Source organism: Penicillium mononematosum (assembly GCF_028829835.1).
Source record: "Penicillium mononematosum strain IBT 11891 chromosome Unknown utg000001l:1.0-4488741.0:1.0-4491989.0, whole genome shotgun sequence".
Taxonomy (NCBI): domain Eukaryota; kingdom Fungi; phylum Ascomycota; class Eurotiomycetes; order Eurotiales; family Aspergillaceae; genus Penicillium; species Penicillium mononematosum.
The window spans coordinates 2,363,773-2,391,104 of record NW_026643271.1 but is presented as its reverse complement, the minus strand read 5'-3'; the positions used below and the strand labels follow the sequence as shown (position 1 = coordinate 2,391,104).

At 49.3% G+C, this 27,332-nt stretch overlaps 10 protein-coding genes across 10 annotated transcripts; 4 read left to right on the top strand and 6 right to left on the bottom strand.

Moving 5' to 3' along the window:
• Nucleotides 1-540: 540 nt before the first annotated feature.
• On the bottom strand, nt 541-1,103 carry N7519_000875 (uncharacterized protein; the record flags this gene model as incomplete). The annotated part of the gene is made up of 3 exons (XM_057287653.1): nt 541-852; nt 911-1,029; nt 1,091-1,103. 3 exons carry the CDS (start codon nt 1,101-1,103, stop codon nt 541-543), a joined length of 444 nt encoding a protein of 147 aa, XP_057153736.1.
• A 621-nt stretch (nt 1,104-1,724) lies between these two features.
• N7519_000874 (FAD-dependent oxidoreductase) lies at nt 1,725-3,122 on the top strand (the record flags this gene model as incomplete). Its single annotated transcript, XM_057287652.1, has 1 exon — nt 1,725-3,122. The coding sequence occupies one exon, from the start codon at nt 1,725-1,727 to the stop codon at nt 3,120-3,122; it is 1,398 nt and encodes a 465-aa protein (XP_057153735.1).
• Nucleotides 3,123-3,726: 604 nt separating this feature from the next.
• N7519_000873 (isocitrate lyase/PEP mutase family protein) lies at nt 3,727-4,515 on the bottom strand (the record flags this gene model as incomplete). Its single annotated transcript, XM_057287651.1, has 1 exon — nt 3,727-4,515. One exon carries the CDS (start codon nt 4,513-4,515, stop codon nt 3,727-3,729), a length of 789 nt encoding a protein of 262 aa, XP_057153734.1.
• Nucleotides 4,516-6,420: 1,905 nt separating this feature from the next.
• On the bottom strand, nt 6,421-8,616 carry N7519_000872 (patatin-like phospholipase domain-containing protein; the record flags this gene model as incomplete). Its single annotated transcript, XM_057287650.1, has 2 exons — nt 6,421-7,125; nt 7,177-8,616. The coding sequence occupies 2 exons, from the start codon at nt 8,614-8,616 to the stop codon at nt 6,421-6,423; spliced, it is 2,145 nt and encodes a 714-aa protein (XP_057153733.1).
• A 4,470-nt stretch (nt 8,617-13,086) lies between these two features.
• Nucleotides 13,087-15,593, top strand: N7519_000871 (leucine-rich repeat domain-containing protein; the record flags this gene model as incomplete). Its single annotated transcript, XM_057287649.1, has 3 exons — nt 13,087-13,128; nt 13,225-13,785; nt 13,854-15,593. The coding sequence occupies 3 exons, from the start codon at nt 13,087-13,089 to the stop codon at nt 15,591-15,593; spliced, it is 2,343 nt and encodes a 780-aa protein (XP_057153732.1).
• Nucleotides 15,594-17,348: 1,755 nt separating this feature from the next.
• glcA (type 1 serine/threonine-protein phosphatase catalytic subunit GLC7) lies at nt 17,349-18,800 on the top strand. The gene is made up of 4 exons (XM_057287648.1): nt 17,349-17,558; nt 17,630-18,031; nt 18,163-18,462; nt 18,534-18,800. Exons 1-4 carry the CDS (start codon nt 17,382-17,384, stop codon nt 18,627-18,629), a joined length of 975 nt encoding a protein of 324 aa, XP_057153731.1. The 5' UTR covers nt 17,349-17,381; the 3' UTR covers nt 18,630-18,800.
• A 976-nt stretch (nt 18,801-19,776) lies between these two features.
• N7519_000869 (aminoglycoside phosphotransferase family protein) lies at nt 19,777-21,575 on the top strand (the record flags this gene model as incomplete). The annotated part of the gene is made up of 6 exons (XM_057287647.1): nt 19,777-19,886; nt 19,964-20,427; nt 20,512-20,571; nt 20,607-20,704; nt 20,741-20,875; nt 20,898-21,575. The coding sequence occupies 6 exons, from the start codon at nt 19,777-19,779 to the stop codon at nt 21,573-21,575; spliced, it is 1,545 nt and encodes a 514-aa protein (XP_057153730.1).
• Nucleotides 21,576-22,447: 872 nt separating this feature from the next.
• On the bottom strand, nt 22,448-23,687 carry sar1 (Arf family GTPase SAR1; the record flags this gene model as incomplete). Its single annotated transcript, XM_057287646.1, has 5 exons — nt 22,448-22,488; nt 22,598-22,897; nt 23,025-23,130; nt 23,318-23,421; nt 23,669-23,687. The coding sequence occupies 5 exons, from the start codon at nt 23,685-23,687 to the stop codon at nt 22,448-22,450; spliced, it is 570 nt and encodes a 189-aa protein (XP_057153729.1).
• An 859-nt stretch (nt 23,688-24,546) lies between these two features.
• On the bottom strand, nt 24,547-25,014 carry N7519_000867 (uncharacterized protein; the record flags this gene model as incomplete). Its single annotated transcript, XM_057287645.1, has 1 exon — nt 24,547-25,014. The coding sequence occupies one exon, from the start codon at nt 25,012-25,014 to the stop codon at nt 24,547-24,549; it is 468 nt and encodes a 155-aa protein (XP_057153728.1).
• Nucleotides 25,015-25,078: 64 nt separating this feature from the next.
• Nucleotides 25,079-26,723, bottom strand: N7519_000866 (uncharacterized protein; the record flags this gene model as incomplete). Its single annotated transcript, XM_057287644.1, has 2 exons — nt 25,079-26,045; nt 26,098-26,723. 2 exons carry the CDS (start codon nt 26,721-26,723, stop codon nt 25,079-25,081), a joined length of 1,593 nt encoding a protein of 530 aa, XP_057153727.1.
• Between the last annotated feature and the right edge of the window lie 609 nt (nt 26,724-27,332).

Here is a 27,332-nt window from a genome sequence, read left to right as displayed (position 1 = left end):
TACATAAGATGCAGACATCATATCGGGATACTTCTGCTCCGTGGCCGGCTCTGAGTACGACATGGAACTGCATCTAACCTGCAGCTGCAGGAGCTACTGACACAATGCGCGCATCGGACCAATTATTTAGTAGTTCTTCAGCTGTATGCTCAAGATGAAACTGCATATGCGGATTCCAAACTCTAACATGCTGGATCGGCTAAAAAACGGGTGATGTGGCGTGCCTGGAGATAGTCGTGGGCAAAAGATGAGATAGATGATGGCCAGGGGCTGAAACTCGCGCGCAATGGTTGAGGAAGTGCCGACGCCTGGGTGCTGTCTAGTCTCGTTAGCAAAATATGTTTTTCGAAAAGAAAAAGAAAAGCATTAGGTATCGTATGGATGGTTATCGCTCCGAACAACGGAGTATTCGACTGTATTTATGTACAATATTCATGGCATCGTTTACGACCGACGAGTAGCGTTACCCATTACTTAATTGATCGTAATTTGGTTGATGATCCTGTGAAAGCTCACTGTGCCTTGTTTCGCCCCCTATTGCTAAATATTGACACCATTGGAAACCCAAGGTTTGCACCTAATACCCGGCATTTCTTGAATGAGATGAGCCTTCCTGTATTCTATGAACTGCCCGGAGCCATTCTCGGCCACCTGGAAGACTTTTGTATCGATATCAAGCCACAATTCATCAAAGGCAGTCAATCGTATCTCAATCCTTCCCTTCACCATATTTAGATCCAGATCGACTTTGAAATCCTGGTTGGGGTATCCGTTCAAGATACCCAAGCTCATTTTATACACTTCCAGAGTGACCTCCATCTCCAGAGTCTCCGTGTGTATAGATCCCGACACCTGTTCCGAACCCACCAAGTCAGCATACACAGGAAGCCAAGTCAGCTCTATTGCTTACAGCGAATATACCCGCATCCAAACTGAAAGGCATTCGATCTTTGCTCTTGTAACCGCATAACGTTGAGTTCTCAACCTGGCCTATCTTGTAGGCACCATGCTCGGTTCCAGATCGCTGCACTAGAAGAGCTTTATATCGTAAGCAGAATCGAACATAGCAAGAATGAAGGGGCCCGCCTACCACTATAGAACATGATGAGGGGTAGTAAGTCCACTGGTATCCAAACCTTGAGAAGAGGGAGCATTCGATTTTCTGTGCATCGATTTCTCCCCATTTATAGTTTGGAATGGTAGTCCAGGTCTTGTATCACCATGCATTGCATTCCTTTCACTTGTCAAATATTTCGAGCACACTCTAACGGGAAGGTTTGCTGTAATCCGAAATTTAAGCCGTATTTTACATTGCTTTTCTTTTCAGTACGAGACACTAACCTTTAATGAACGTGATTGGAGTGGGAATTTCAACTTGGCCTGAAATTCTCTTCGGTAGAATGACTTGCCACTGATTCATGTAGTTGAGAGGTCTACCTAGCCCATGTTAGCCCATGTTAGCCTACGGAGTAACAGCCCTTAAAATGTCGGTGTGCTTCTACCCATCACTCGCAGTTTATTTTACAGGTCAGAAAGCCTTAGAAAGCCTGCGGAGTTATTTTTGAACCCCATCAGCTCTATCTGCTTGGCACCCATAGCCGGTGCTCATTGGGGAGACCTTAAAGCATCCACAACCATGGAATGTGTATAACATCTCTTCTCCAACAAACCCGCAAAGCAGCACCTGAATCTAAAACAATTCTGCTAAGCTTTCGCAGATCAAGATGTCTTTCAATCAACCAGACATCCCATTGAAAATAACCGTCATTGGCGCTGGTATGGCCGGTCTCTCATCGGCAATAGCACTCTCAGACATAAACCCCGACCACCAGATTACAGTCCTAGAATCCAACGCCTCCCTCAGCGAGCTTGGCGCTGGACTGCAACTCTTCCCAAACAGCACTCGCATCCTACACAAATGGGGCCTAACCCCATCCCTGGAAAAAGTCGCCTTCCAATCCTCCCACATATCCGTCCGCCGCTGGAAAGATAATACCGAACTAGCCTTCAACATGAACAATCCTACTAGCACATGGCTCTACGGCTGGCCCCAATTGCAGATCTACCGACCAGACCTGCAGCAAGCACTCTTCGAGCGTGTACAACAACTGCACAACGTGTCCGTTTTATTCGGCAAGTCCGTTGTACACGTGGACCACGAGACGGGCACTGTCCATATGTCAGACGATGAGATCTTCGAGGCGGATCTCACAGTTGCAGCTGATGGGATCTGGTCCCGGACCAGGCGATGCCTGCCGGCGTCGAAGGATGTGGCCCCCACCCCATATCGGGAACATAACTACCGCGCTGTGATTCCGCGGTTACGGATGCTCTCTAATCCTATTACTGCGCCGCTTATGGCTTCCCCGGAGGCGAAGTCGTGGGTAGGGCCCGGCGCTTTTGTGTTGGGGTATACGGTTGCCTCGAGCGAGTTGTATAATCTTGTTATCGGTGTCCCACGACCGAGCGAAGGGATGCCCCTGGGGTCGTGGAATCACCCTGCCGATGTTGAGAAGATGCGCGGGCTTGTGTCAGAGTGGTGTGAGGAAGTGCGAGCATTGGCCTCCCTCGTTCAAGAGGGGGAATGCGTTTCCTGGACATTAGGTGAGGTCGCTCCTATTCCCAGCTATGTCAGTACGTCTGGGAGAGTAGCGCTGGTTGGGGACGCGGCGCATGCTCTTCTTCCTCATGCTGCGCAGGGGGCGGGAATGGCGATTGAGGATGCGGCGAGTCTGGCGGAGTTTGTTGGATATTTGAGGTCGACGGAAGATCTGCCGAAGGTGATGAGTGCGTGGAGCCGGTTTAGACAGGCTCGCGTGGAGCACTTGCGCAGCATCAGCCGTGGCAATGCCAGTGATATGACTCTTCCGGATGGCGAATGTCAGATCGCGCGAGATGTGAAATGGAAAGCTATTCGCGATATGCAGCGGGCGCAGTTGGCCGAGCTTGGACTTGAGAAGGTTAGAGAGAAGGTAATCAGGGAGAGACCGGCGCCTGATCTAGCTTGTAAAAGCACGTTTGAGCCCGGTGGTAGAATGTGGGTCAATGGGTTTGATGTGAGTGAGGAGAGTCGGAAGTTCTGTCGCGAACATCTTGGACTTGAATTGTCCCGCAAACTCTAAGCTACACATAACAGTCTCGCCATTAAGCGAGACACGAATGACAGGGTATACATATTTGTACTGGTTACTAGAGTCGTGGGCAGAGAGGAAATTTTGCTGTAAATAAGTTACGTTCTTTTCCCGAGGCCCCCTTTGGTGCTTAAGTCAAGGTTGTACATAGATCTTTCCCCATGGGAAGATAGATGATTCCCTTAGTGGAGCTGATCAGATTCAATTAACTTATTACTTTTGACGGAGATACCACCCAACTTAAGGTTCGGCGCCACGCGGGTCCCACTCACTGAACCATCGGATCCTCCAAGTTGTCCTCCGGCAGGTTAAGGAGATTCGCCTTACTATATTCCCTATATTCCTGTCATTTTCATGAGACTCTTTTTTTCGGATGGACTTAAATAATAATTTGATATCCGATTTTATGATTTGGGATCTAAATTGGATCTAAAATCGCTTTGCTTTCATGTTGATATAATTAAGTATGGAGTTTTGTTCGTATCCCATTGATCCTGGTTATCATCTGGGTAGGGAGATGTATTTGTATAAACTCTTATTCTATGAGCTATCCACTATACTCGCTACTCCGTATATGCTCATTTTTGTAGCCCTTTCAGGCCAACAACTCGGCCTGCTCCTTAACCGCCTTCATTGCACACATCCACAACCCCGGCCCAATACTCACCCTTGCAACTCCCAACTGCCGAATCCCTTGTACTCCCAAATACCCTTCTCCCAAAAGCATCATCACATTCACCCTCCCCTCGAACTCCCTCACCAAAACCTTCACCTCCTCCTTCGACACACCCCGTCCCTTAGGCCCACCCCAAACAAACACCGTACAAGCCCCAGCTTCTAAAAACGCCTTTCCACGCACAATCGCATCATCCAATGTAGTCCCTTCCTGAGACAACACATCCGTCCGTGCATTTAGCGCGAAATCAGGAACCCCGGCCTTCTTCGCTGCCTCAACCACGGTCTTCACGCGCGCAATAGCCTCGTCTAGCGGCCGCAAAGTACCGGCCGCATTATCCATATCTTCCAGGTTACAGCCCACTGCGCCTAGAGCGATAGCCTCCTTGACCGTCGCCGCCAAGCTGGGGAGGTCCTTGTCGTAGCCGTCTTGCAGATCGGCTGTGACGGGCAGGGCAGGGTTAATGCGGTGGGCGGCGGATACGATTATCTTCAGGGCGGCCAGGTTCTGGGCTTTCGTGAGGTTTTCATCGTCGACACCGAGGCAGGCTGCGATGGCGAAGGAGGCTGTAGCGATAGCGCGGGTTGTGGGAAGCGAGGCGATGGCTGAGGCGGTGCTGGCGTCCCAGACATTCGTGAGGATGAGAGGGTCTTGGGGATTGTGGAGGTTGCGGAAGTGCTTAGCGATATCGTTTTGGGAGGGAGGCATTTTTGGCGATGCTGGTAGTTGGGCTTATAGATTGGAGGTGTATATGCGTGCGTGATGGCGGATGAAGGTAATCTCTATGTTGATCTTGCGGGAGTTGACTATGATATTACCTCGATAACTTGAGAGTATTTAAATTCAATTCGTGTTGAGTAGTTGCAGACTGGTTTATACTTCCCCCGCATCCACAATGGTACCACGGGTTCCCCCGTATAGTTAGTGAGTTGTCAACTAACCATCACCTTCTGCAACTGAATCGTCACCTTCTGCAACTGATTCATCACATTCTGCACATATATCTAAGGTCCGTGCACTTCCTAATACTCTCGCACCCCCCATACCTTTGGCCCAAAATTAATTCAGCCTGGTTGCAAGAACAACGATGTGGGTACCTCCGCTCCATTTCGAGCCCTCCCGCCGGGCTGGACCACTTGAGCCGATTTTCCTGCTGTCCCTGGATTCTGCCTATCAAGAGGTACACAGTATTACAGTATCTGTGAGGGTCTCACGTATGCGTAGATGAGGAAAGCGACTCCTGGTTCATAGTAACTCGAGATATACATAGTGGGATTCTGTAAAGTGGTGAACACCAATATGACGTTTGAGCGAACCGAAATTGAAATACGTCGCCTGTCGACCTCAATGAGTTTCTTGTTTCACAATTTTCGAGTGACCCAAAAGTGCCTCATCTTTGTTTTCCTGGAGATGAGTTACGTATGTAGGTGTTGTTAAACCAACCTTGTTACTATGAATCTCCGCACCTTCCAGGGCAGAATATCTACTACGTAGGTATAAACCAAGCAAAAAAAAAAATTTAAAGAAGAAGAAAAGAAAAGATACCAAAAGAAGGCTATAAATTAACGAAAACCCATTCGTAAACTTGTCCGGGAAAAAAAAGAATGCATCAGGAGGGAATCGAACCCCCCTCGCCAGTTAACTAGATAAGGAAGATTTCCTAATCTTGGAAGACTAGCATCATAACCACTAGACCACTGATGCTGTGTGATATGTTATCTGGTAACCCGATAAGATTCATGAACTAAATCGCCAATCACACCATGATACATCAAAGCAAATCTACGACGTCAGACTCAATCTACATAATTCGGTCCCTTCATTTTATAAAACAAATAGTCCAAGTTATAAATATGTAACCGCGCAGGAGTGTTCGGCGTGTTGCCCTGACGCAGGGGTGAAACGGACTACGTAGCTTCAATATATATAGTAGACCATGTACATGTGAATAGAGCTGGAAGGAAAAAAAGGGTATTGCGAGTTACTAGCGTGGGATTAATCATTATTTGCAAATTAACAGATACCTAAACAGCTTCGGTTAATTCTATAAAGGTAACGTAATTTCTAGTGCTGAGAGGCTATTTGAAGCTACCTACATGTACGTTGAGACCGATGTCACTATTGAATATTTCCCCGCTCGGCCAAGCCGAATTCTAGCAGATCTACCTCAGGGCGCTTTAATTACAATATATCTCCCCTAAACCCTAGTACTCGTACACCTAAAGCTAACTATCTATTTACACAATATAGGATAAGAAGGTAAAGAAGAAACAACGAAGCATGTGATTAAGAACAAGGGACGCAATATGACACGGGAAGCCAAAAAAAAAAACGACCAAATGCATATCAATAAGACAGAGGACACCTTGCTATGCTGATGAAGAGGGGGTGAGCGGGAAACGAAAAGGGAAAGGCACTACACAGGGACAACGGGTGTATTATCCGAAAGTGCCCGCAAATACCGGCAAGAGCCGCCTGTCATCCTGGATATTGGATATCCAAAGTAGCGGGAAGTATCATGACGGAAGATAGGGCTGCAGGTGCCCCGAAGCAGAAAGGCCCTAGTCTAAGCCATAAACTTTGATGGAGCCGCTCGAGCCGCCTGTATTTTTCTCAGATGACCATGGCATCTTCGTCCCGATCGTAGTCCGCTTCATCAAAGAAAACGGCAGACTGGCGTCTCATCTCCTCAATGACGCTCCCCCGCCGGGAACTCGGGGTATGAGGACGTGACGAGCCGGTGGATTGGGACATGCTATCTGACAACTCACCGTAACGCGACTCACTCTTGTAGCTAGATCCATCGCGCTCGGGGAGGTTATCATCTAAACGCTCGACCATAGGATCTTCATTTTCTCGATCGCGGACTCGACGAGAGAGAATCGGGGAGAGTGCACGTCCACCTATCCTGGATTCTTGTAGTCCTTTCATGATCGCATTCTCGATCTTAAGCCGGTTTTGGATAAATTTAATCTTGGAGAAAGTACTTTGCTGGCCAACATGTATCATGCGGGCGAGCCTTTCAGGAGTGGGATCGGAAAGAATGTGGATGAAATCAGATGGAATGGTTTTTGGCCAAATAGTCACAGTGCCACTGAACTTTTGCAACCAGATCTCGCTCCAGTCTTGGCCCATAGGTCGGGGAAGGAGCTCTAAATGTCGAAGAACTCGAAGCCATTTGTTGAGGTCTAATTTGATGTACTGCTCGATTGCAGTGCCGAGGAAGCCGCCACGCCAACCACGACCCCTGCGGTGTGTGACTGGCCGCCCTACTGTCCCTCTAGAACTAAAGAAGAAGAGATTGATGTGAGGGTTAACCTGGGTCAGTGTTAGTGGCAAAAGAGTAGAATTGAACGAAATTGATCTTACCTGTGATACGATTGTAAAATTGACGTTGAAATGCAGGTTCAGCGCTTTGATAGGTATATCAGTCCGCAGGCTACCATCCTTCCATTTGTGACCAAACGAATAAGGCGCGAGCGTGCCATCACGCTTTTTAGTCATTAATACAACAGGGTTCAAAATGCCTGGAACAGCCGCCGAAGCAAGCACGGCACTCCATATGACGCAATCGGGGCATGTCAGATAATTGGCCAGGATAGTCGGTGAGTGAGGATCCGAGGGCACGCAGGTGACATTCAAAATGCGCCCGGTCCGCTCGTAAGCTTCGCGAAAGGTCGTTGAGCCCCTGCAGAACCAGGCGCATTGCCGAGCCCAGTCCATAGTATCGAACCGAGCACCAGTTCGCCACCAGCGATGTATCCAAGTTGTCAGCCCTTCGTGGCATGCGCGAATCCGATGTGCTAAAGCTGGAACGAGCAACTGCTTCAGCTCATCATCGGTCCGAGTCGCGACTAGTCCCGCCACCAGTGCTCCGCCTGACGTGCCGGTTATGATTTCTGGGAGGACATCATTATCCAGCAGCGCTCGTATAACTCCGAAGTGGTAGTAAGCGAATGTAGCCCCACCCGAAAGACAAAGAGCGGTGCGTCCGAAGTTCGTATCGAGATGTTTGAAAAGATGATACTTGGCATCCTTGTCAATCTGTTTATTGTCCAAAACGATCTGTATGCATGCATGCACCTCGTCGATGTATTCCTGAACCAGGTCCTTGGTCCCCGAATAGGTCTCGCTGTATATCCGAGGATTTTCCACGCCCGCGAAGTTGTTCTTGACGCAAGCCTCCAAAAGTGCCCGGAGATCTTCAATAGCAGGTACCTCGCTGGAGCCGACTCGACCATTTTCCATTTCCCACTCCGCATCCTTCCTCCGCTGCTTCAGCTGCAACACCACTTTGTTGACAGTGAGGTGATCATAGTAAGCATATTCGTCTATCTTTTTCCAATTTTCGGTTCCGAGATGGACGTCCAACGCCTGCGCCGCTTTCAGCCAGTCCGGATAGTTTTTCTGTGCAGATAGCTCTTGGCGCAGCCTTTCCCTCTTCCCGCGCCACGTCACCCACTGCTCATACAATACTATGTAGACCCGCACCAGAGCATAGCCAAAGCTCAGTACTATGAGCCACGCGAATACAATGAAGAGGAAGGGCCATTTCAAAACAGAATATAGCACGCCTTCCCTCGTTTCATCCTTGCTTCGCTTTAGTGTTTTGCGACGGCCACGACTCTTGCGGACTCGTTGATTGATTGGGCGCCAGTCGTTGATTGCTGTCAATGGGGAGGCTTCTGGGGCATTCAGCGCCCGCTCGAATCGGTCGAGTTCATCGGGTTGAATGAAGTCGCGGTCGTAGTCAGGGAGACAGGCCGGATCGTAAGGGTCGTACACAGCAGTTTTCTTCTCAGTGGTCATGTTCAACACATTCTGAATACGCCAACAAATATGTTGAGAGTTACAGAGGTACCTTGAAATCCGGTTGGGGAAGCTACGTTAGACGATCATGACGTTGGCGTCACGTGTAGCCTGTCCCCACTAGTGCATTTCCCAAAATAGCTAGTCCCCTTTTTTATTTGCTGAGTCATCCAGATCTTGCCCCGCACGATAAGAACCCTGGAAATAAAAAACATACCAGAACCATGGATGCCTCGTAGTTAAACAGCAATTGCTTCCAATTCAGAACTCTGTTGTTCTTGGAAAAATGAGTGCACTGCGTAGATCAACCAAAGCACTCTATTTGGTACTGGATTTGTTATGGTCGCACAATTTTCAACCTCGCTCGACATTCTTTGTATCGAGAATGAATTAACTTTGAGAAACTATGGCAGGCATCATCCCACCTTGACATGCTGCGGCATTTGAGTACGACAATGCTGCCGACCGTGCGATGGCATTGAAAAGTTGTTGGAATGTACCCCTCCATGCACGTCCTCCGGGAGTAATTGACATCCATTCTTGTAATATCTTATTCAAGGGTTCAATGCTCAATTAGCGGGGTCGTCGCGGTCGCCTCCCGAGTACAAATGCAAGATCTTCTGTCCCGGCTCAAAGAATCATACTAAGTACAGCTCACCGCTACATGGTGGGCGGCTTGAATATCGAGAAATACATCAGTGTCCTCCCGTGATTGGTAGGCGTTTCGGCAAAGTTTGTTTGTCACAGCCGAATTGGAGGTCTAGGAAAGCACCCTATGGGCTCTCAACCGGGGTACTGTAGCCACATGCACAAAAGACCGAGGGGTGCTTTGTGCTCGCGATGTCGGACATAAGGTAGAAAGTACAACATAGTAGATCGGAATATTGGCCACCTTATATTATACGACACGGCAGCGTCATTTTGGTCACCTGATGTTAAAAAGACCCCTTATTCACATATCGAGGATGATTTGCAGCAACTAAATATCCTTAGCGTCGTCACGGGCTGCGGCATTCGTTCATAATTAGACTCGTTTAGGAGCGGATCTTCCGGACACTTTTTCCTCTTGGCCATGTTCGTCTTGAATGCTGATCGCAACCTGCTAAATTCTTAAATGCGATGTTAAAAAGCAAACACGTTGTAAACCATCGCTTTGCGTTACTACTTCGATTCTACACTCGCTTATACCACCGAGTCCTAGACATCATTTTCGATACATAGCCCCTGGCTTGTCTCATAGCAATACGCAGGAGTAAGAATATTTATTGTCCTGTGTTGCGCGGTAGCCGCTCGGTTTATTGTTTTGCTTTAGCCTTTTGTGGCATCCCTGAACGTGCCGGGAGCGCCGACTTTAAGTGCGACAATCAAGGTTACCATATTTCCTCGAATGCCCCGCTCTTTGAAGTCAAGAAGGCCTTGGCATTTTCTCTATCTTCAATCCATACTCGAGTCATCGTTCCCCATTTGGCACTGTGCAGATCATGGATCTGCCTTCGCGAAGTATTGTGGCGTTGTTGGAGCCGGTGAGAAAGCTTTCCCCCGCTTAGGAAGTTAACCCCCAGTACTCCCCGAACGTGAGCGGCAAAAGCAAAAAAAAAAGAAAAAGAAAGGCTCAGCGAGCCACATTTGAGCCTTGGCAAGAGAAATGCATATGCTAATGACCCGTGCCGTGTCTTAGCCAATGAGCAGGCTCAACGCCTATGTATGTCCCATATCGCACTGCGCACTTGGCGGAGATCGTCCAAGGGTGGGGAAAACTGTACTCGGATCTCCGAGGCCGGGCAACGCCCGCAAGCATTTACTACCCGGGGCCAACTTAGCCTTCATTGTTTGATGCTGTCTACGGTATTCGGTACTATGTTGTAGATGTGTACAAACAAAATTGTAGTACAGAGGGGCAATGTAGATCGAATTGATCGCACATCATGTGCCCCCTCCCCCTTAGTTATGTGAAAATGTATGATTTCCATGTGTCGAACATTTCTGGGTTTTGAGGGGACATTCAGCCCTGATCGGCCGAATAGATTGGCGTCTCATTTTCTTTCCCGAAGTACTTCTGGAAATAATAGGGGTTGTCCATATGGTACATACGGAGTACATATGCGCTTCATAGCACACACTTCGATAACGGCAGGGATGCTGCAAACTCCTCGCATGAAAAGTGCAGTGTCGTATGCAGCAAGGCTGGGATCTGAAGTTGAACCGAGCGTTTGCGGCGCATTTACATAAATGTCCTGGAATGTTAGTTCTCAATATTTTGATCTAACTACAACTGTACCCCGCGCTCTAGGATCTGTCGCAGGGATGAAAAAATAAATCAGGGCAAATTACCTCTGTACAAAGTTTAGAGGCGCATTTGTCCTTGATGCTCAGATATGAAACATTCGCAATATAGTAAATTCATATCATAAAACCACAGGTAGTATTCTAGAGGCTTGCCGACGGTCCTCCCTTTCGGGTAGAGATAAAATACATGGAGGAGTTAAAAAAGATGAAGGGTAACATTGAACCATGGGTTGACAGCCGCCCTTATCCATTGTCCGTTGAAGCGGTGTGGCTGATATCGGGACGGAGTCGAGCAGAACCATGGATAAGATGAAACCATATCTATATTTTGTGACACTAATGTCTCGTAACATTGGAAGTTACCAAGGTATATTGATGTCATCAGGAGACATCTGGAGTTCATATTTAAAGTAAAAAAATAAAATAAAACACATATCCGATTCCTAGTGTCTCCACTAACCCAGAGGAATGTCAGATGTCAGTGCGAGCTGACTACTGACTCGCACTATCCCAGGTAGCGTAATTTCGAATTCTAGTTGAATGTCGCTGATTCGTCCTTTTATGGGGAATCATCAAGGTATTGCGCCAACCAGGTCCTCTATTGATGTTCATTCTCGTTGAATTTCTGCATGACTGCCTCCACTATTTCCCTTTTAAGGAGGGAGGCATCCTTCGAGCATGCAGATATCCTCCCATGCATGTGCGCCCCCGCCAATCGTGTGCCTCGTGCGATCATTCGCTTCCGCCTAAACCCTGATTTGATCGCCTGCACCCCCTTCAGCGCCTACAGATGACCAACGACATATTCGGTAAGGGCACAGCGTATGAGTCGTACTCTCGTACTCTCGGGGTTTGCGCTGAAGAGTCAGTGGTTAAAAAAACAAGATGATACTCCGTACGGAGTACGTGAGCCGATAAAAAAAGTAAAAAAGCGGGCCAACAAGAGCACAGGGCAACGAGGCCAGCTCTCGGCATTCCCACCCGGTCTGCATCGTGGACTCAGGTTGCCTGCGTGTGGCTGCGTCGGAGATTGATCAACACGCCGCCACCAAGATGGGACTCATGACAAGTTTCAACAGTTTCCAGGAGGAGTGGGTTTCAACTGCATGAATGGGAAGATGTTAAATTTTTTTTACTGTCGATCAAAGAGAGCCCCTCGGTACAGGACCCACCGATAGCATATGGTCTGAGTTTCCTTGCTCCACGATCGGCTCATAATGTTGATGCTATGTGCGAATTCTATGGTTCAATCATGCAAGAGGGGTCAAACCATCCCAGACTAATCTTTGCGAACTATCCAAATCTTTTGCCCAGTCTCCTTGTAGCGTAATAGGGGGTTAACAGGGTACTAATCGTTGACTCCAATCGTTTTGATAGACGCGGGAGAGAAGTCGGCGAACTAAAATCCTAGGCGCTGTCTCCATAGGCTCGCCACTTCCCACCCGGGTATAGTAGGTGCATTAGTAGCAGATATTTATTTATATTAGTGACGGTTATACGGTATTAGACTAAGTACGGAGTACGTGGTCTGTGTCTGATAGATTACTAGTACTTCGATAGGTCAAATTTTGGGGAAGAGGACAGTGTACATGTTGGGAAACCAGGCAGAATCGGACAATTGCATTGCGAAGTAAAGCATAAGATTATAAATATCTCGAAAAGGAGAAATAAAAACCAATCAGAAGGATATCAGACGACTATCATTTTGAAATATGCTCTCAGCTGATAAAAGAAAATCGAAAATGTTGTAAACGTGTATTACGGCGTATATGTTGTATTGTGTTATCAGGATAAGGCGTATTATTTTAGCTAAATAATTGGTTACCCCGTGCCACCACCTTCTCCCTCCTCGCCTTTTGTCATTCCTCTCCAACCTCTATCTCACTTTTCGAGGTCTCAAAGAGGAGATCGAGTCGTTCTTTGACTCTCCATATTTAATTCTCCAGGTATCATTCCTCCTCACTTGCCTCCCGGGGTTCCCACCCCTCCCCCCCCAATATCCCCAATGAGACTGATCAATTTCAGCACACCGTTGCTAACTCTCGCATTCAGAGCCTCGATTGCTCGTTTTTTTCGGGTCTCATTCGGGTCGCACAAGCAAGATGTCGTCTACATCTGGCAACATCTGTTGAGCTATCCATCTTCAGAGTTCTCCCGGTCCACCACCATACCCCCGTTGCCGCCATGGAGAAAATCAACACCGGGGATGGACAACTTTTCATAAAGGTTTGTGTTTCTACGCAGCAGTGGCCTGATAATTGAGATGATAGATACCGTCTGAGTATTTAGTCCTATAGTCAGCTAACACACGTGTTTGCATAGAATGTTGCTAGCTACGTTCGTACCCACGAGAAGGCCCTCGCCAATGCACTACAGCTCCGTCGTCAACCCACCAAAAATGCCATTCCCCAATCACCCAGTGTTCCTTTGACCCCTGGTAGCTCTTTCGCCTCGACCTCGTCAACCCTAGCCGCGGCCTTTTCATCCGCAGCATTAAAATTCATGTCGCAGAACGCTAAAACCGCCAAACTGACATTGACCCCTCACCACCTTTTCTACCTTCTCTCCCGTTTTGAAGAATTGACCATTGCCGTTGGCCCTATGAACATCAGGTTGGAGAATATTCACACCGAGGTTTCGCAATCCTATGTTTCATTCCTGAACAAGCCCCCACAGTCCCGGGGTGATCGGGCTTCCATCCATTCGGTGTCCAGTGTTCGTAGTGTGATGTCTGGTATGACCGACCTCTGGTCATCTTTCCGCCTCGGATCCAAGGATACCCCAACCAAATCGGACAGGGCCAAGGCCGCCTTGGAAGCGGACCTGAAATACTTATATTCTGCCTTTACCAAGATCCCGTGTCTTCGTCTTGCCCGGACCACCGTGCTCCTCTGATATCTGGATATGAAGAATTTCCTTTTGATACGGCTGTGCCACTGCACTCGTTTAAGAACTTGAGCGCTTTAGAGATTATTGATCTAGACTACCGTTCTTTCTATGGTTGGGACAGATTGTCTGAGCAACTACGCACCTTGACCATCAAGAGAGCCCACTTGGATGATCCGGCCGATCTTTTAACGAGAATTGTGTTGGACGACATTGATAAACGCCGCCGACGGTCTGCTAAGTCGCAGCAGTCGCCTTCACTGGGATGGACCAGTTCCAGCAGTCAGCCGCTTCACACTCCCGACCAGGCCAACTCCCTCTCAGCCCCTGGGTCTCCTATTGCGGACACAGCATTCGGAACCAGCACTAGCCCCAGATCTGCCCCGATGCTCCGAGGTGGCTCAGAAGGCGCCAAAATTCGCGCCAGGGCCGGAAGTGTCTCTCCGACTCGGCCAGTGACGAAGCACGGCCACCGTCGAGGCCAGTCTCGGCAAATTCGCCGCACGGGCTCCGCAAGCTCTGAATCAAGCGAGACCTCCACCAGCCATCGGAATGGAAGCTCCACAAACCTTCTCGCAGACGTCCTCTCTCCTTCAAAATGGCGATTCCTGCGACACCTGGGCCTTCCGGAGAACTCCCTGACATCTGTCTCTGCTACTAGCCTCGCCCCTGTAGCCAACAGTCTCAACTCGCTCGATCTGTCCTCCAACCTCTTGACGGAGATTCCCGACGGTGTGGCGTCACTGGTGGCATTGAGAGCCCTCAACTTGTCGCATTGCATGATTGAGTCGCTTCACTCACTCGCCCGGAATCCTCTTCCCGCTATCACCGTCCTCACCCTCCGCGGAAATCGCCTTCGTTCGCTCGCAGGTATCGAGCGGTTGCTCTCTTTAGAAAGATTGGATCTTCGTGACAACAACCTCACGGACCCGACGGAGATTGCACGGCTGACCAGTCTTCCTGAAATACGGGAGATCTGGGTATCTGGCAATCCGTTCATCAAGACCCACTCTGGATATCGAGTTGTGATCATGAACCTCTTCCGCCGAACGCCTGGTTATTCCGAGGACATCATAATTGACGGTAGAGGTCCGGGATACACCGAGAGGAAGCAACTTGTTGAGCGAGTGGCAGAGCCTCAAGCTGCACCGGTTGTACGCTCCAGCCCGGCAGATGAATCAACGGTTGTGCAGAAGTCTACTATCTCGAAAGTCCCCCATGACCTTGCAATTTCCAAGCCTCAAGAGGGTGAGGGAGATTTGCACATTAATGGCACGCAGCTGAAGGAAAGTGACGGGGGAACCAACCGTCGCAAAAAGCTTCAACGACGCAGGATAGTGGATATCTCGGTGGACAACCCATTTACCACCGATGGTTTAGACAACACCGGAAGCAAGCCTCTTCCGGCTCTTCCCGTTCAGCAAATTCAACCGCCAGTTGACCATCCGATTGTTGTCCCTGTTGATCAGCCGTGGAGGCTGGACAGCGCCGCGCAATCTGGGTCATCAAGCATCCAAAGCCCCGAAAAACCTATGCATTCGCCGAGTCCTCCTCTCGTACAGGCGTTGCAGGGCAAGGACCGGACGATGGATGAAGAGTTCTGCCGCCAGCAGCTGGAAGTCCTTCGCCAGGACGTGGGCCATAACTGGCTAACTGTCCTCGGCGAGAATGACTGGGATAACTCCCATAAGGACTTCGCTCACAGCTCTGGTGCAGGCTTAGACCATTCCGCTCATATTTCCACACCTCCAATCACCCGCTCGAACACACAGGCGATCCTGAGCGGACATGCGATTAGCGGATAAAATACCCCTTTCTTATTTACAGTTCACGGCCCATGGCATCTCCTGCCTGCACTATTTTCGCCTCTCACGTTTTCATCTCATGACTCCCGGAATCCCTCCGTTGTGGATACGACGTTTAGCTGCTTCAGCAGGTTCTTTCATCTCTTTTCCTTATTTACGGGGACATAACTCCCCTCGTGCGGTCCCCCGGGACTCATTTGAACAACATATCCCCGCACCAGCAGCTGATCATTCTATGCATTGTTTTCGGCGTTGGATGACTTATGAGACATGGTGGGTTGGATGTATGAACTATTTACGGCCGTCTTTGCTTTTCTTTTCACTTTTCCATGTCTCCATTTCCCTTTTTCCCAAAACGCATCCTGCGATGGCCCTTTTTTTTTTGGGACCGTCTTGATTCACGGAAGGCACAGTGAAAGACATCTCTTGTTTTTGGTTCTAGCGTTGTACTGTACGACTCTGAATTTCGGGCATGTTGGCGTTGGAAGGATCTTTGACTTGTTTAATTCCCCTCTTGTTTCTTTCCCGTTTTTCAATTCCTTTCTGTATAATGTTGCATGACTTCTGGACAAGCAGCATTGTATGAGACTTGAGCTCCGAGCTCATTTGAGAAGAATGCCAATTATTTTGGAGAGTTTCCTACTTTCCTACCTCTATAAGCATCTAGATATCCACTCTGTAAGTCGGATAGTGGATATAGAGACACAAACGCATTGTTGAATGGCATGATATCAATCTAAATGCATCAAAATGAACTATTTTAGTAGATCAGCCTCTTCTTTCGTGCTTGGACCCCGTTTGGCGTCGAGGGCGTTGGGAGTCTCGACCTAGAACCCCTCTATGCAGATTTTTCTCTGCATAAGTCAAAGCGCTTGTAACACAGAAGAAATAGAATGGAATAAATAGAATAATCGAAGGAAAAAGTAGTTGGGGGGGGGGGGGAAAGGGTTCTCTTATAAGTCTATATATAACATCCCCCTCTCCCTTGGGGAAGATCAAACACGCGCAAACACAAAATAGGAACTTCCCGCTTTCTCTTCAAAAAGATTCTCTTCTCTTCAACCTACCCCCATCTCCGTCACGTTCACGATCACGTCGTTCAATGTTGTTTTGAGAGAGTCTGACTATCATACACCCGAGAAAATTTTCTCCCTTGATTGAAATTTCCCTGTATCTCATCTCGGATTCATCTCAACTCATTTCGACTCATCCACCCTCCGGCTTCTTTCATCCAAGTCGAATCGCTCAGAGTCCAGTAACTCTTTCGCTCAGCCTCGTCTACCTCTTGAGGCGTCTTGGAGCCCATTCTCTCCTCTATCCACCGTGCGCATACCCAACAACTCGGATAGGCACCACCGTCCACACCCGTCTGGCATCTCTGCCAGAACCGCTTCCCCCTCCCCTTTCCCCTGGCCGTTGGGGCCTTCTCTAGATCTGTTTGGTCTCGAAATATTCTGTTTGGTAGGCATCTGTTCCTTTTCCCTCCGCTGCTGCTCCTCCCAACGACCCCGACCGCCAAAGGGGGAGAAATTTCAAAGAAAAATTTCGAGCGCGTTCGTCAATTTTGCTTCACCTTGGGATTTAGGATACAGACTGGACTTCATTTTAATCGGACGCTCTATTAACATGTTTTTCCGACAGTAACAGGACATAGCCGCCGCGTCATCAAATCTCTGTTATCCTCACCTGATCGCTCCGGAAGTCTCTCTTCCACCCTTCGCTTCTCTTTTCCTTCCACCTATTTTTTTCCCCTTCTTTCTTTCGTGTTTTCATTAGACGTTATTAGCCATGGCCGACCAGGAAGTGGATCTGGACTCGATCATCGACCGGCTCTTGGAGGTGAGGGGTAGCCGCCCTGGAAAGCAGGTTCAGCTGCTCGAGTCAGAGATCCGTTTCCTCTGCACCAAGGCCCGTGAGATTTTCATCTCTCAGCCCATTCTTCTCGAACTGGAAGCGCCCATCAAGGTACGAATTTTTTTGTGTCCGAACGGTCTCTTGAGTCGGAATCGGCCTCCGTCTAACATGCGTCTCGCTAGATTTGCGGCGATATCCACGGCCAATACTATGACCTCCTGCGTCTCTTCGAATATGGCGGTTTCCCTCCGGAGGCTAACTACCTCTTCCTCGGTGACTACGTCGACCGTGGCAAGCAGTCCCTCGAGACCATCTGCCTCCTCCTTGCATACAAGATCAAGTACCCTGAAAACTTCTTCATTCTGCGTGGAAACCACGAGTGTGCCTCGATCAACCGTATCTACGGTTTCTACGATGAGTGCAAGCGCCGATACAACATCAAGCTCTGGAAGACTTTCACCGACTGCTTTAACTGCCTCCCCATTGCCGCCATCATTGATGAGAAGATCTTCACTATGCACGGTGGTCTGAGCCCGGATCTCAACTCGATGGAGCAGATCCGCCGTGTCATGCGCCCCACGGATGTAAGTTTCTCCCCTTCTCCGGTTTCACCCCTCCTTCTCTGGTGGATGTGGTTCTATTGGCAGCGGAAAGAAAATTGGCAGTGTGACACTGGGTTCGTTCGGCTGAAGGCCAACATCGCTGACTGAAATAGATTCCCGACTGCGGTCTCTTGTGCGATCTCCTGTGGTCCGACCCCGATAAGGATATCACCGGCTGGAGCGAAAACGACCGAGGTGTCTCATTCACGTTCGGCCCCGACGTGGTCTCGCGCTTCCTCCAAAAACACGATATGGATCTGATCTGCCGTGCACACCAAGTTGTTGAGGATGGATACGAATTCTTCTCCAAGCGCCAGCTGGTTACACTATTCAGTGCGCCCAACTACTGTGGCGAATTCGATAATGCCGGTGCAATGATGAGCGTGGACGAGAGTCTGCTCTGCTCCTTCCAGGTGAGTCATGGAATTTCCATCCCCGAGATCATTTTTTCAGTTTCTAACCTTCCCTTTTTTTCTTCCGATAGATCCTGAAACCAGCCGAGAAAAAGCAAAAGTACGTTTACGGTGGCATGAGCGCCGGCGGTCCCGTCACTCCTCCGCGAAAGCAAAAGAAGAAATAAAAGAATCAATACGAGCTTCCCCATGTGCAGCAGGTTCGGGCGGAGATAAGCCTTTCACAAATCTCTTTAACAGCGCCCTCATGACATCCTCCCTACAACCCCCGCGAGTCCCCCACCGGATCCACGAAAACGATGAACGACCGAGGAACCCCTCATCCGCACCCAGGGTAGCCCGATATTCCTCAACTCCCGCACCGATAATATCACAGTCACATTCTCAACTCCTCCAGACCCCCGGGCTCTCTCCCTAAGTGCGACATGCGATAAAAACCACAACAGTCACCCCATCATTTCCTGGCCCGTGCGACCCTCTGTACTTCCGGAGCGGAGTTCAAATGCTTATTTCTTCGTTGTTTCTCGACTTCTCTGTCTCTGTTTCTAACCATCTGGATTGGAATGTTTTTCCTTTCGGCATCTCGGGAACGGGGAAGGGAAACTGGTTATCTTTTCTCTTTTCTCTTTTTTCTCTTACTTCTTATTGTCCTGTTCCTTGACCGCATGTGTTGTTGTTTTCTTATCGAATCCTATTCGTCTTTCGAATCGTCTTTCGAATCGTCTTTCTAGTCCGACACGTACGAGGCGGTAGTAGTACCTCTGTCCTGCTGATGCATCGTATATTGGATTGGGAATGGGTGTCTATGTTACTAGCGGTGTCCTGTGAATCTAGTTTGGCCATGGAATGGTTTGTTCGGAGGTTTAGATTGTTTGTTATATGGGCTGTGAAAATCACATTTGAGTTTATGTAGGTCAAGATATCTGTCGTATTTTATAATGGGTGGTTAATTCCGCCCTTGTTGGTACTTGACTAGCAAGATATGAGTATCCCAGTATGATAACATCTTATGTTGAGAGGTAGCAATAGCAACAGTAGGCAATATCAGTTCAATTTTATATAGAAATGGTCACGTGCCCTGTGCTTTCCAGGGTTAAGTTCACGGGTAGCTTTAGCTAGTGCCTTCCCCTACCGAGGTCCAGTACCCAGGTGCTATACAACCTACCGTTTTAGGCTACTTTAATTCGACTACTTTACCCCATACATACGAATATAAACGCTACTATAAGACATTAAGTGCAACATAGGCTAGTTAGGGGACTTGATGCCCTCACAACCTAACTAATCCATCAACCTTTCATCATCCGGTCCAAAATGAGGGCCATTTCGAGATTGTTTAGTCGATCATACAAGACCTCGCCGGGAAAATTGAGCTCTTGGTGTGGTAATCATGATCTGTTTGAGTACACTTCTGGGCGTTTTCTGTGAGTTGTGCTCAGCGATCTGATCTTAACATCCATGGATGTCAATTGCCTTATGCTAACGTGATATGTCAAACCAGATTCAATGAAAAGCTCCGGCGCGCTGAGCGCCATCTTAGATTCGATGTGGATGCACTTGCTAGAGCAATATGTCATTCTGTCAGCCGACATCTCAATGACGTGGTTTCAATCACCAAACTCGCTGAAGGGGGTTTCAACCGTGTTCTGCAAATCACCTTCGATGATGGCTATGCCGTGCTTGCAAGACTACCCTACAAAACAACTGTGCCCAAGCACTACTCTGTGGCTAGCGAGGCAGCCACTCTCGCTTTCCTGCGTTCTCATGGCGTCCCTGTCCCGGAAGTTCTTGGGTATTCTCCGGATCACGCAAACACCGTTGGAGCCGAGTACATTTTGCTCGAAAAGACCGACGGAACGCCCTTAAGTGATCAGTGGTTTTCTATAGATACGAAGACCCGAGTCAAGATAATGAAGCAGATTGTCGAGGCAGAGAAACAATTCATGAGCATCCGCTTTCCAGCGAGTGGGAGCCTTTACTATTAGGGTGACCTCAGCTGCTCACAGAGAGCTATTCCCGCCTCTCAAAATTCCGATTTATCTTCACCAGATCAAATTGTCATCGGTCCAAATCAGGAGCGGGCTTTACTAGAGATTGACCGTGGTCCATGTATGTTCCATCTCACGTTGTTTCTCGCTCGCAAGTTTTGACTCGAACAGGGAATACCTTTACTGCATGCTTCGACGCACCTGCCAGGCGAGAAACGGACTTCTGTGAACGATTCGGCAAACCCCGTCTTCACGTTGAACGATATCTCCGAGAATTGCACCAGTTTTAGAAGCGATCTCCCGCTCGACACCAGCTTCTCCTTTCCGACTATCTGAAGCTAGTGCCCTATCTCGAAGTCCCACCAGACCACCCTCTATCTCGGCCAACTCTCCGCCATCCGGACTTTTCTCCTAATAACATCTTAGTGAATGCGTCCAGCGACGTAGTGGGCATCATTTGACTGGCAGCATGCGGTAGTCCTACCACTCTGCCTATGTGCCGGCATACCGAACCATTTTCAGAATTGGGGCGATCCATTATCAGAAACTTTGGCTAAACCAGAGGTCAAACTACCGGAAAATTTCGACCAGCTAAGCCAGGAAGAGCAAGCAATGGTCCAGGAGACGATGCGGATACGGATTGTCCATTTCTACTATGCGGCATTGACTATGACGCGCATGCCAGATCATTTTGATGCTTTCCGAGACGAAAACTCCATGCTTCGAGCCAAGCTATTCCATTGTGCCGGGGCCCCTTGGGAAGGCGACTCCCTCTCATTGAAGCACGCTCTTATACAGGCATATCGGAATTGGCCGATGTATCTTGATGGAGAATCGAAACATGCACAGTCTGCCGAGTTTCCGGTCCATTATTCCGAGGAAGAGATTGAGCAGTGCCTAAATGAGTACAAGCAGGAGCAGGAGAAGTTGCAAGAATTGGTGGAGATGAGGGATCTCATAGACACGGACGCTCTTGGTTGGGTTCCAAATGAGGACGAGCTTGAAAAGTCCATGGCGGTCATCCAGGCCATCAAGGAAGGCTTGATGGCAAATTCAAGCACCGAAATTGAGAAGACGGCGCTCCTGGATCACTTCCCTTTCGACGATCATGATGAACATGCATGATCATAGGCGCTTTATGTCTAAGATATCCATCCTCATGTGCTCGCGATGGGATAGGGAGGGTCATGCGGAGTCATGACGGAGCTGAAGCTGTGCTTCGCTAAGCGATTCGCAGATCGAGGAAGAATACTATCGTTTCACAAGTGCGCCACGAGGATGTATCTTATCCTTACAGACGAGACTTTCCGGTCTAGAAGTTGCATGTGCTTTATTTAGATGGTTTTCGAAACGTAATTTGCGAAGGCCGTGTGAATCCTGTGGTTCACGATGTCTTCGGTGTGATTGGTACATGGACGGAAATGAATCTCTCTAGGGCTCTACTGTTCCGGAGAAGTATCGACCCAATGCAGAGCTAGGACACGAACTGTATCAATTGACGGAAGAACTTGCAGACCATAGTCAATAGAGTGTTCGATATGTAGCAACTATCAGCCATGAGATTCAACGTCACTGAAACCGAACACAATTTGTAGACTTGAACCAAATCATTCCTATACTTTGTACCAAAAAAAAGAAAGAAATTCAAGTCTTTAGACTATAGCAACCAGGAAAACCAGCTAGCTAGCTCAATCAAAAGCGCAGAGCACAAGAAGGAAGAATTGAACAAACGTGACGAGTGAGGTACATTGTCGAGTGACACATTCAAGACGTACAGGTACGTCCGGGGGTAAAGTTGGATTGGGTTTGTGGGAGGGGGGTGTGGAGCATAGCTAGATATGGGGTGTTCGGGTGTAGAGGGATGTCGGAAAGAGCCAAAGCCAAAGCCAAAGCCAATTATTTCACTTGGAGTCTTGGGCGAGTGAAATCAATATGGATTTGGGCTTGGCGGGTTGGGGAGGGGATCGGTTGTGTCGGGGGCAGAGAAGACTCTCTGTTTAAACGTATTGGGACAACCATCTGATTCCCTCGCCGTATCCTGCGAGAAAGGGGAAAAGTTAGTTATAATTGTTTCAAATGCGTGCTTAGCCGCCACGGCCGCGGTTTCCACAGTTTATCCAATGTCCTTAGAACTCGACGAAACTCACCCTGTCTCATAACAACACTGCACATAAACACCTCGATAGGCCGGATACCCTCGAGAGGGACCTTGCCCTTACCAGTAGTCTGGTAGAGACCGAGCTGGTGACGCAGCTCATCCTCGCTGACGGCATTGGGGTGATCGATCTTGTTTCCGAGAACGAGGAAGGGAACCTTGGAGAGCTCCTCCATGGCGAGGAGAGCGTCGAGCTCGGCCTTGGATTCGGGGAAGCGCTCGTAATCCTTGGCATCAACCAGGAAGACGATGCCGCTCACTTCGGGGAAGTAGTCCTTCCAGAGACGGCGGGCTGAACGGAGAAGGTAGGTTCGTTAGTTATGTTCCATCTCGAGATCGACTGCGGAGGGGTGTCTGTTTATGTTGCTTCGCAGTATGCTGGCGCAACATCACGAGTCCCCATCAAGAGCGTCACTCACCCTGCTGGTGACCACCGAGATCGAAGGTCGTGAAGCGGTTGTTGCCGATGGCCAACTCCTCGGAGGTCGGGTGTGCGGTAGGTTGCAGGACGGCGACACGGTCGTTCTGTTTAATGTCCTGTCAGCAAACAGCCCCATACAACGTCCAGTCCTCATTTCTCCCGTGCTATATCCAAGCACCCAGATCTGTGGAGCAACCCAGCGCAACCAGACTCGGGCCTTGTTGCCATCGGAATTCAACACAAAAGAGCTAGGTCTTCTATTCCCGAACTCAACACCAACGCTCGACTCACCTTCAACATGTGCAGCAGCGTCGTCTTGCCGGCATTGTCCAGACCGAGGAACAGGAGCTTGGCGTGCTTATTGAGGAGACCCAGCGAGGCCAGGATATCGTAGACTAAAGGACACGAAGAGAGATCAGCAAATTGCACCTTGTACCTCGAGACGCACATCTCGATCACAAGCAGCCGGTACCGCGGCACAGCCGTCGCATGACTCGGTGTCGGAGTTGGAATGAAGACATGCTCGGTTCCAACGCAGCCAAGCTGTCCAGAGATATATCTCGTTCCTTCTTCCTCGGTGTCTGGGAGCGGCCCTGGACGGTGACTGCAGGTGATCGGGTGCGGTATCGGGAGGGTACTTACACCAGTTGACGATCCACATGGTGAAAGGCCAGAGTCAGGAAATAATGGATGAGGGTGACGAGCAGGGATCACAGATCAAGATCAGTGACGAGCTGATTGGGAGAGGTGGATGGACCGGGGTTGGAAGAGATAAAAGCAAAGAAGACAGGTTTGATGTTGTTTTCGGGGATCGGGTTTGGTGCCTTAGGCAGGAAGACGGAATCATCGCGCAGCGATAAGCTACGACTTGGTGGATTTGGGCTGATTTGGGTATATATGGATGGTTTTGTAGGTTCTTCTGTGATTTGTTGGGAATATTGATCATAATTGCGTACTTCTCTCTGGCTAAGTCTATCGTGGCAAAGACTCGCCACTACTCTTTTGAGTCTTGTGATACGATTACTGTTTCCATCTACTATACCTAGGTAGGAAAGAAGGTTTATCTAAAATATATTCATATTCACTCCCACCAAACGGATGGATCTCTTTATTCACAATGCAGAAAAGCCAGATAGGGGGTATATGCACCGCAGCCATGCAAGACAACAAAGGAAGCGACCTCCAGCAAGTCCATAGGACCGCAGTATAAGGAAAGAGGGAAAAGAAAGGATATAAGATATACTTCCGACAGAAAATGCAAAGAAAGAACCACCTCCGTGTAGGAATTATTGAAGAAAAGGGGGGAAATGGATAAGGGTAAAGGAACCATTCATGTAGACAACACAAAGTGGGTTAATATATATAAGAAAGCGAAAGGCACTCGGATCGCTAACCGAGTAGGGGAATACCAAAAAAAAAGAAACCCCGAAAACAAAAAAAAAAAAGTGACAAGAAGTATGTACAAGTCAAATAAACGGAGGGGTGAAACTTTTTCATACAAGTTCCATAGGTAGGGACACCTAAACAGATAGGACGAGCTGGGCGTCTTGACCGACACCATAAGCTCTGCACCTCTCAGCAACTTCGAGGCCAAGCTCCTTCATCCGTTCGGCTCCATGGCCTGGAACAGGCCGTTTGCCCATCTGCTCTTTGGCAGCTTTGCGGCAATGTTGACGCCAGAACTTTTCTTTGCGTTTCTGGCGCTTCTTCTCGAGCCCTTCGACAATGTCGACTGGGCCACGAGTGTGTAGCTCACGGGTACGTGAGTGTTCGTGCTCTGGCGACTCAGAGAATGGCGGGATGCCTTGCCACCTGTGATCTTTGTCCAGGCCGGTGAAGAAAGGGTTGGGAACACGGGGGAGTGACTTGGTACGGACGAGAGGCCGGCGTTGAACCAGGTGGCTGATGTTGACACCTCCGATAGACTCGACGATGGGCATATCGTCGGTGAGTTCCCACGTCGCTGGCGTGGACGACTTCGCTTTCATGGGTGGGGGGGGGACTTGAGACGTTTGGGAGACGTGCGGCCAGCGCGACGGGGTGGTGGGGACATCAAACGTCTGGGGAGCGATGGGGTGATTGCTTGCGGGCATCGCCCTCTGGCCTTCCTCGGGTAATTTCATCGCGGCGACCTGTGACGGAGCACATGCTGGAAACCTCCTCCTCGGATGGTTCGAGGTCCTCATTGTCCTCCGGATCACTGGTGGGGAAGCTGGGGTCGATATCCTGCGGGATGATAACTTCCTTTAGGCGGCGCCGTTCTTCGAGGCAAGTTTTGTAGGCGAGTTCGAGGGGGCGATCCTCATCCAGAGTTCCACAGACAAAGTCGGTGCTATCAGGAAGGTTCGGGGTCTTCGGACGGATACTGATGCTCTTGGAGGTCTTCGAAGTGCGACGGCTGGTGATCCTTTGCACGGGGGCTGGGAGCCAGTTCGAGTGATCGTCCGTCATGGAGTCGAAAGATGTGTTCGAGGCCCGGCGTTCCATGGTCGAGGGGCGTGCATCGGTGGATTGACTGGAGGGTTCTGGGATATGGTGTGACGATCCCCAAAACTCGATGTCGGAGCCATCATCGTCGCTCTCGTCCGAGTCTGCGAAGCCAGCCTCATTGTCCGATTCGTTGCCGTCGTCTGAAGAGAAGTCGTGCACGGTCTCGTCGTCGTCAGGAAGGTCTTCCATATCCTCTTCCTCCTCCAAAGCCTCTTCCTCTGCCTGTTCACCGAGCCGTCGGATAGCCATCTCTTTCTTCATACAGTCGTTCAAAGTAATCTTTTGCGTATAGTCAGCCTCCCTGTTTACCCATTCATCGTCTTCGTCCATTGAGCTAGCAAATTCGTGGAATCGAGTAGCTTCGGATTCCTCGAACTTGCCCAGTCCACTGGTCGGGACACCTTTGCGCTCTGTAGACGCAGAGACAGACTTATCATTGGAAATCTCCTTGGGAGTTTCCTTCGGGATGGGAGATGCCCTGCGAGCAGCAGGTGCAGGGGAGCCACGGCATCGCGGCCGGGGGGGAGGGCTTGCGAGTCGGAGATCTCTCTCTCTGACAGGCAGTCTCTCGTCCGGGGCACGCGAAAGTAAGTGTGGTTTTGCGCTTGAGGGGTTGAATCGAGACATCTTCTGAGGGAAGCTCCTTTGGTGCTTGGGCTTTGGGCGTGACTACTTGTGACCCAGAAGGTGAGACGGGAGATCCCAGCTCATTCTTCTCATCCGTCTTACGACCACAAGCGAAGCTAATGCATCGCTTGCGGCCAAGGTTGGCCTCGACAGAAGTTTCACTGGCATCAACGACCTTCACCTTAGGTGTCAAATTCTTCTTTCCCATCAACGCGGCATTTTTCATCATTTGAGGTGGTAAAGGTGGGCTGGGAGTATTAGACAAGGATGGACTCGTGAGGCCGCCGTCGCTGGTCAACTCGGCCGTCGAGACGCCACTGATGTTGCTATGCGGGTAGGATCGGTACATATAGGAGTCGTAGTGGGAGGCGTGTGGATCGGTTGGGGACATCTCCGGGCTGCTCTTCAACGCGCGCGTGAGCAGTGATTCCTTGCGGTTCACTGTCGGCCGAGAAAGCACAATCTGGTCGGAGTTCATCGAGGTGGCGTGCATGACGTTTTCAGGGGGTTCATCGACATCCTCGGGCACGTCGGCCTCGCCATGGGCCGGCTTGCTGGACGAGTTGGGCGAGAGGAGCATCTTCAATAGGTTATGGAAAGAAAACGTTCTTTCTCCGTCCCGAGTCTGTGCCATGGTTTCGAAAGGAAGAACGGTTCGCGGTATAGTTTCCAGGATAGAAAAAGGAGGAGGGTGAGGCGAGTGGCGTAAGATCGAGTTGAAGGCGAGGTTAAGACGTTGCTTGAAAGAGGTCTTTCATTCAACGAATGCTGTCCTTGATATCGATCAATGTAAAATCGATCGACCTTGAGGGCAGAACAAGATGTCCCGAACGAGGACCAACGTCATGATATAAACCGCATGACTAGGGGGTGTCGAGACGAAGAAGGGTATTCGCCAAGATCGATAATTGTGCCTAAGAATGGCAACTCAATGTTGAGGAGCTGGAGACTAGATCTGATTCTCGAATACCTCCAGGCTTGAAGGTCCGTGCTTTCGGATCTCGATAAAGAAAAAGGAAAAAGGAAAAAGGAAAAAGGACAGGAATGTCGAGAATGTCAAGAAACGAAAAATGGAGTGGAGATTATAAAGAGGAGTAAAAGGAAGGTAAAAGGAAGGAGAAGTTTGGGGAAAGGTTGACAGTAATAACAGAACAGGAAGATCATAGAAAAGGTGCAGGGGTCTCCGATG

Excerpts from the sequence above, each read along its gene's own strand:
- glcA (XM_057287648.1), top strand. The coding sequence starts at position 17,382 with ATGGCCGACCAGGAAGTGGATCTGGACTCGATCATCGACCGGCTCTTG. Across the intron at positions 17,559-17,629 it reads AACTGGAAGCGCCCATCAAG|ATTTGCGGCGATATCCACGG; the intron begins GTACGAATTTTT and ends GCGTCTCGCTAG. Across the intron at positions 18,463-18,533 it reads GTCTGCTCTGCTCCTTCCAG|ATCCTGAAACCAGCCGAGAA; the intron begins GTGAGTCATGGA and ends TTCTTCCGATAG.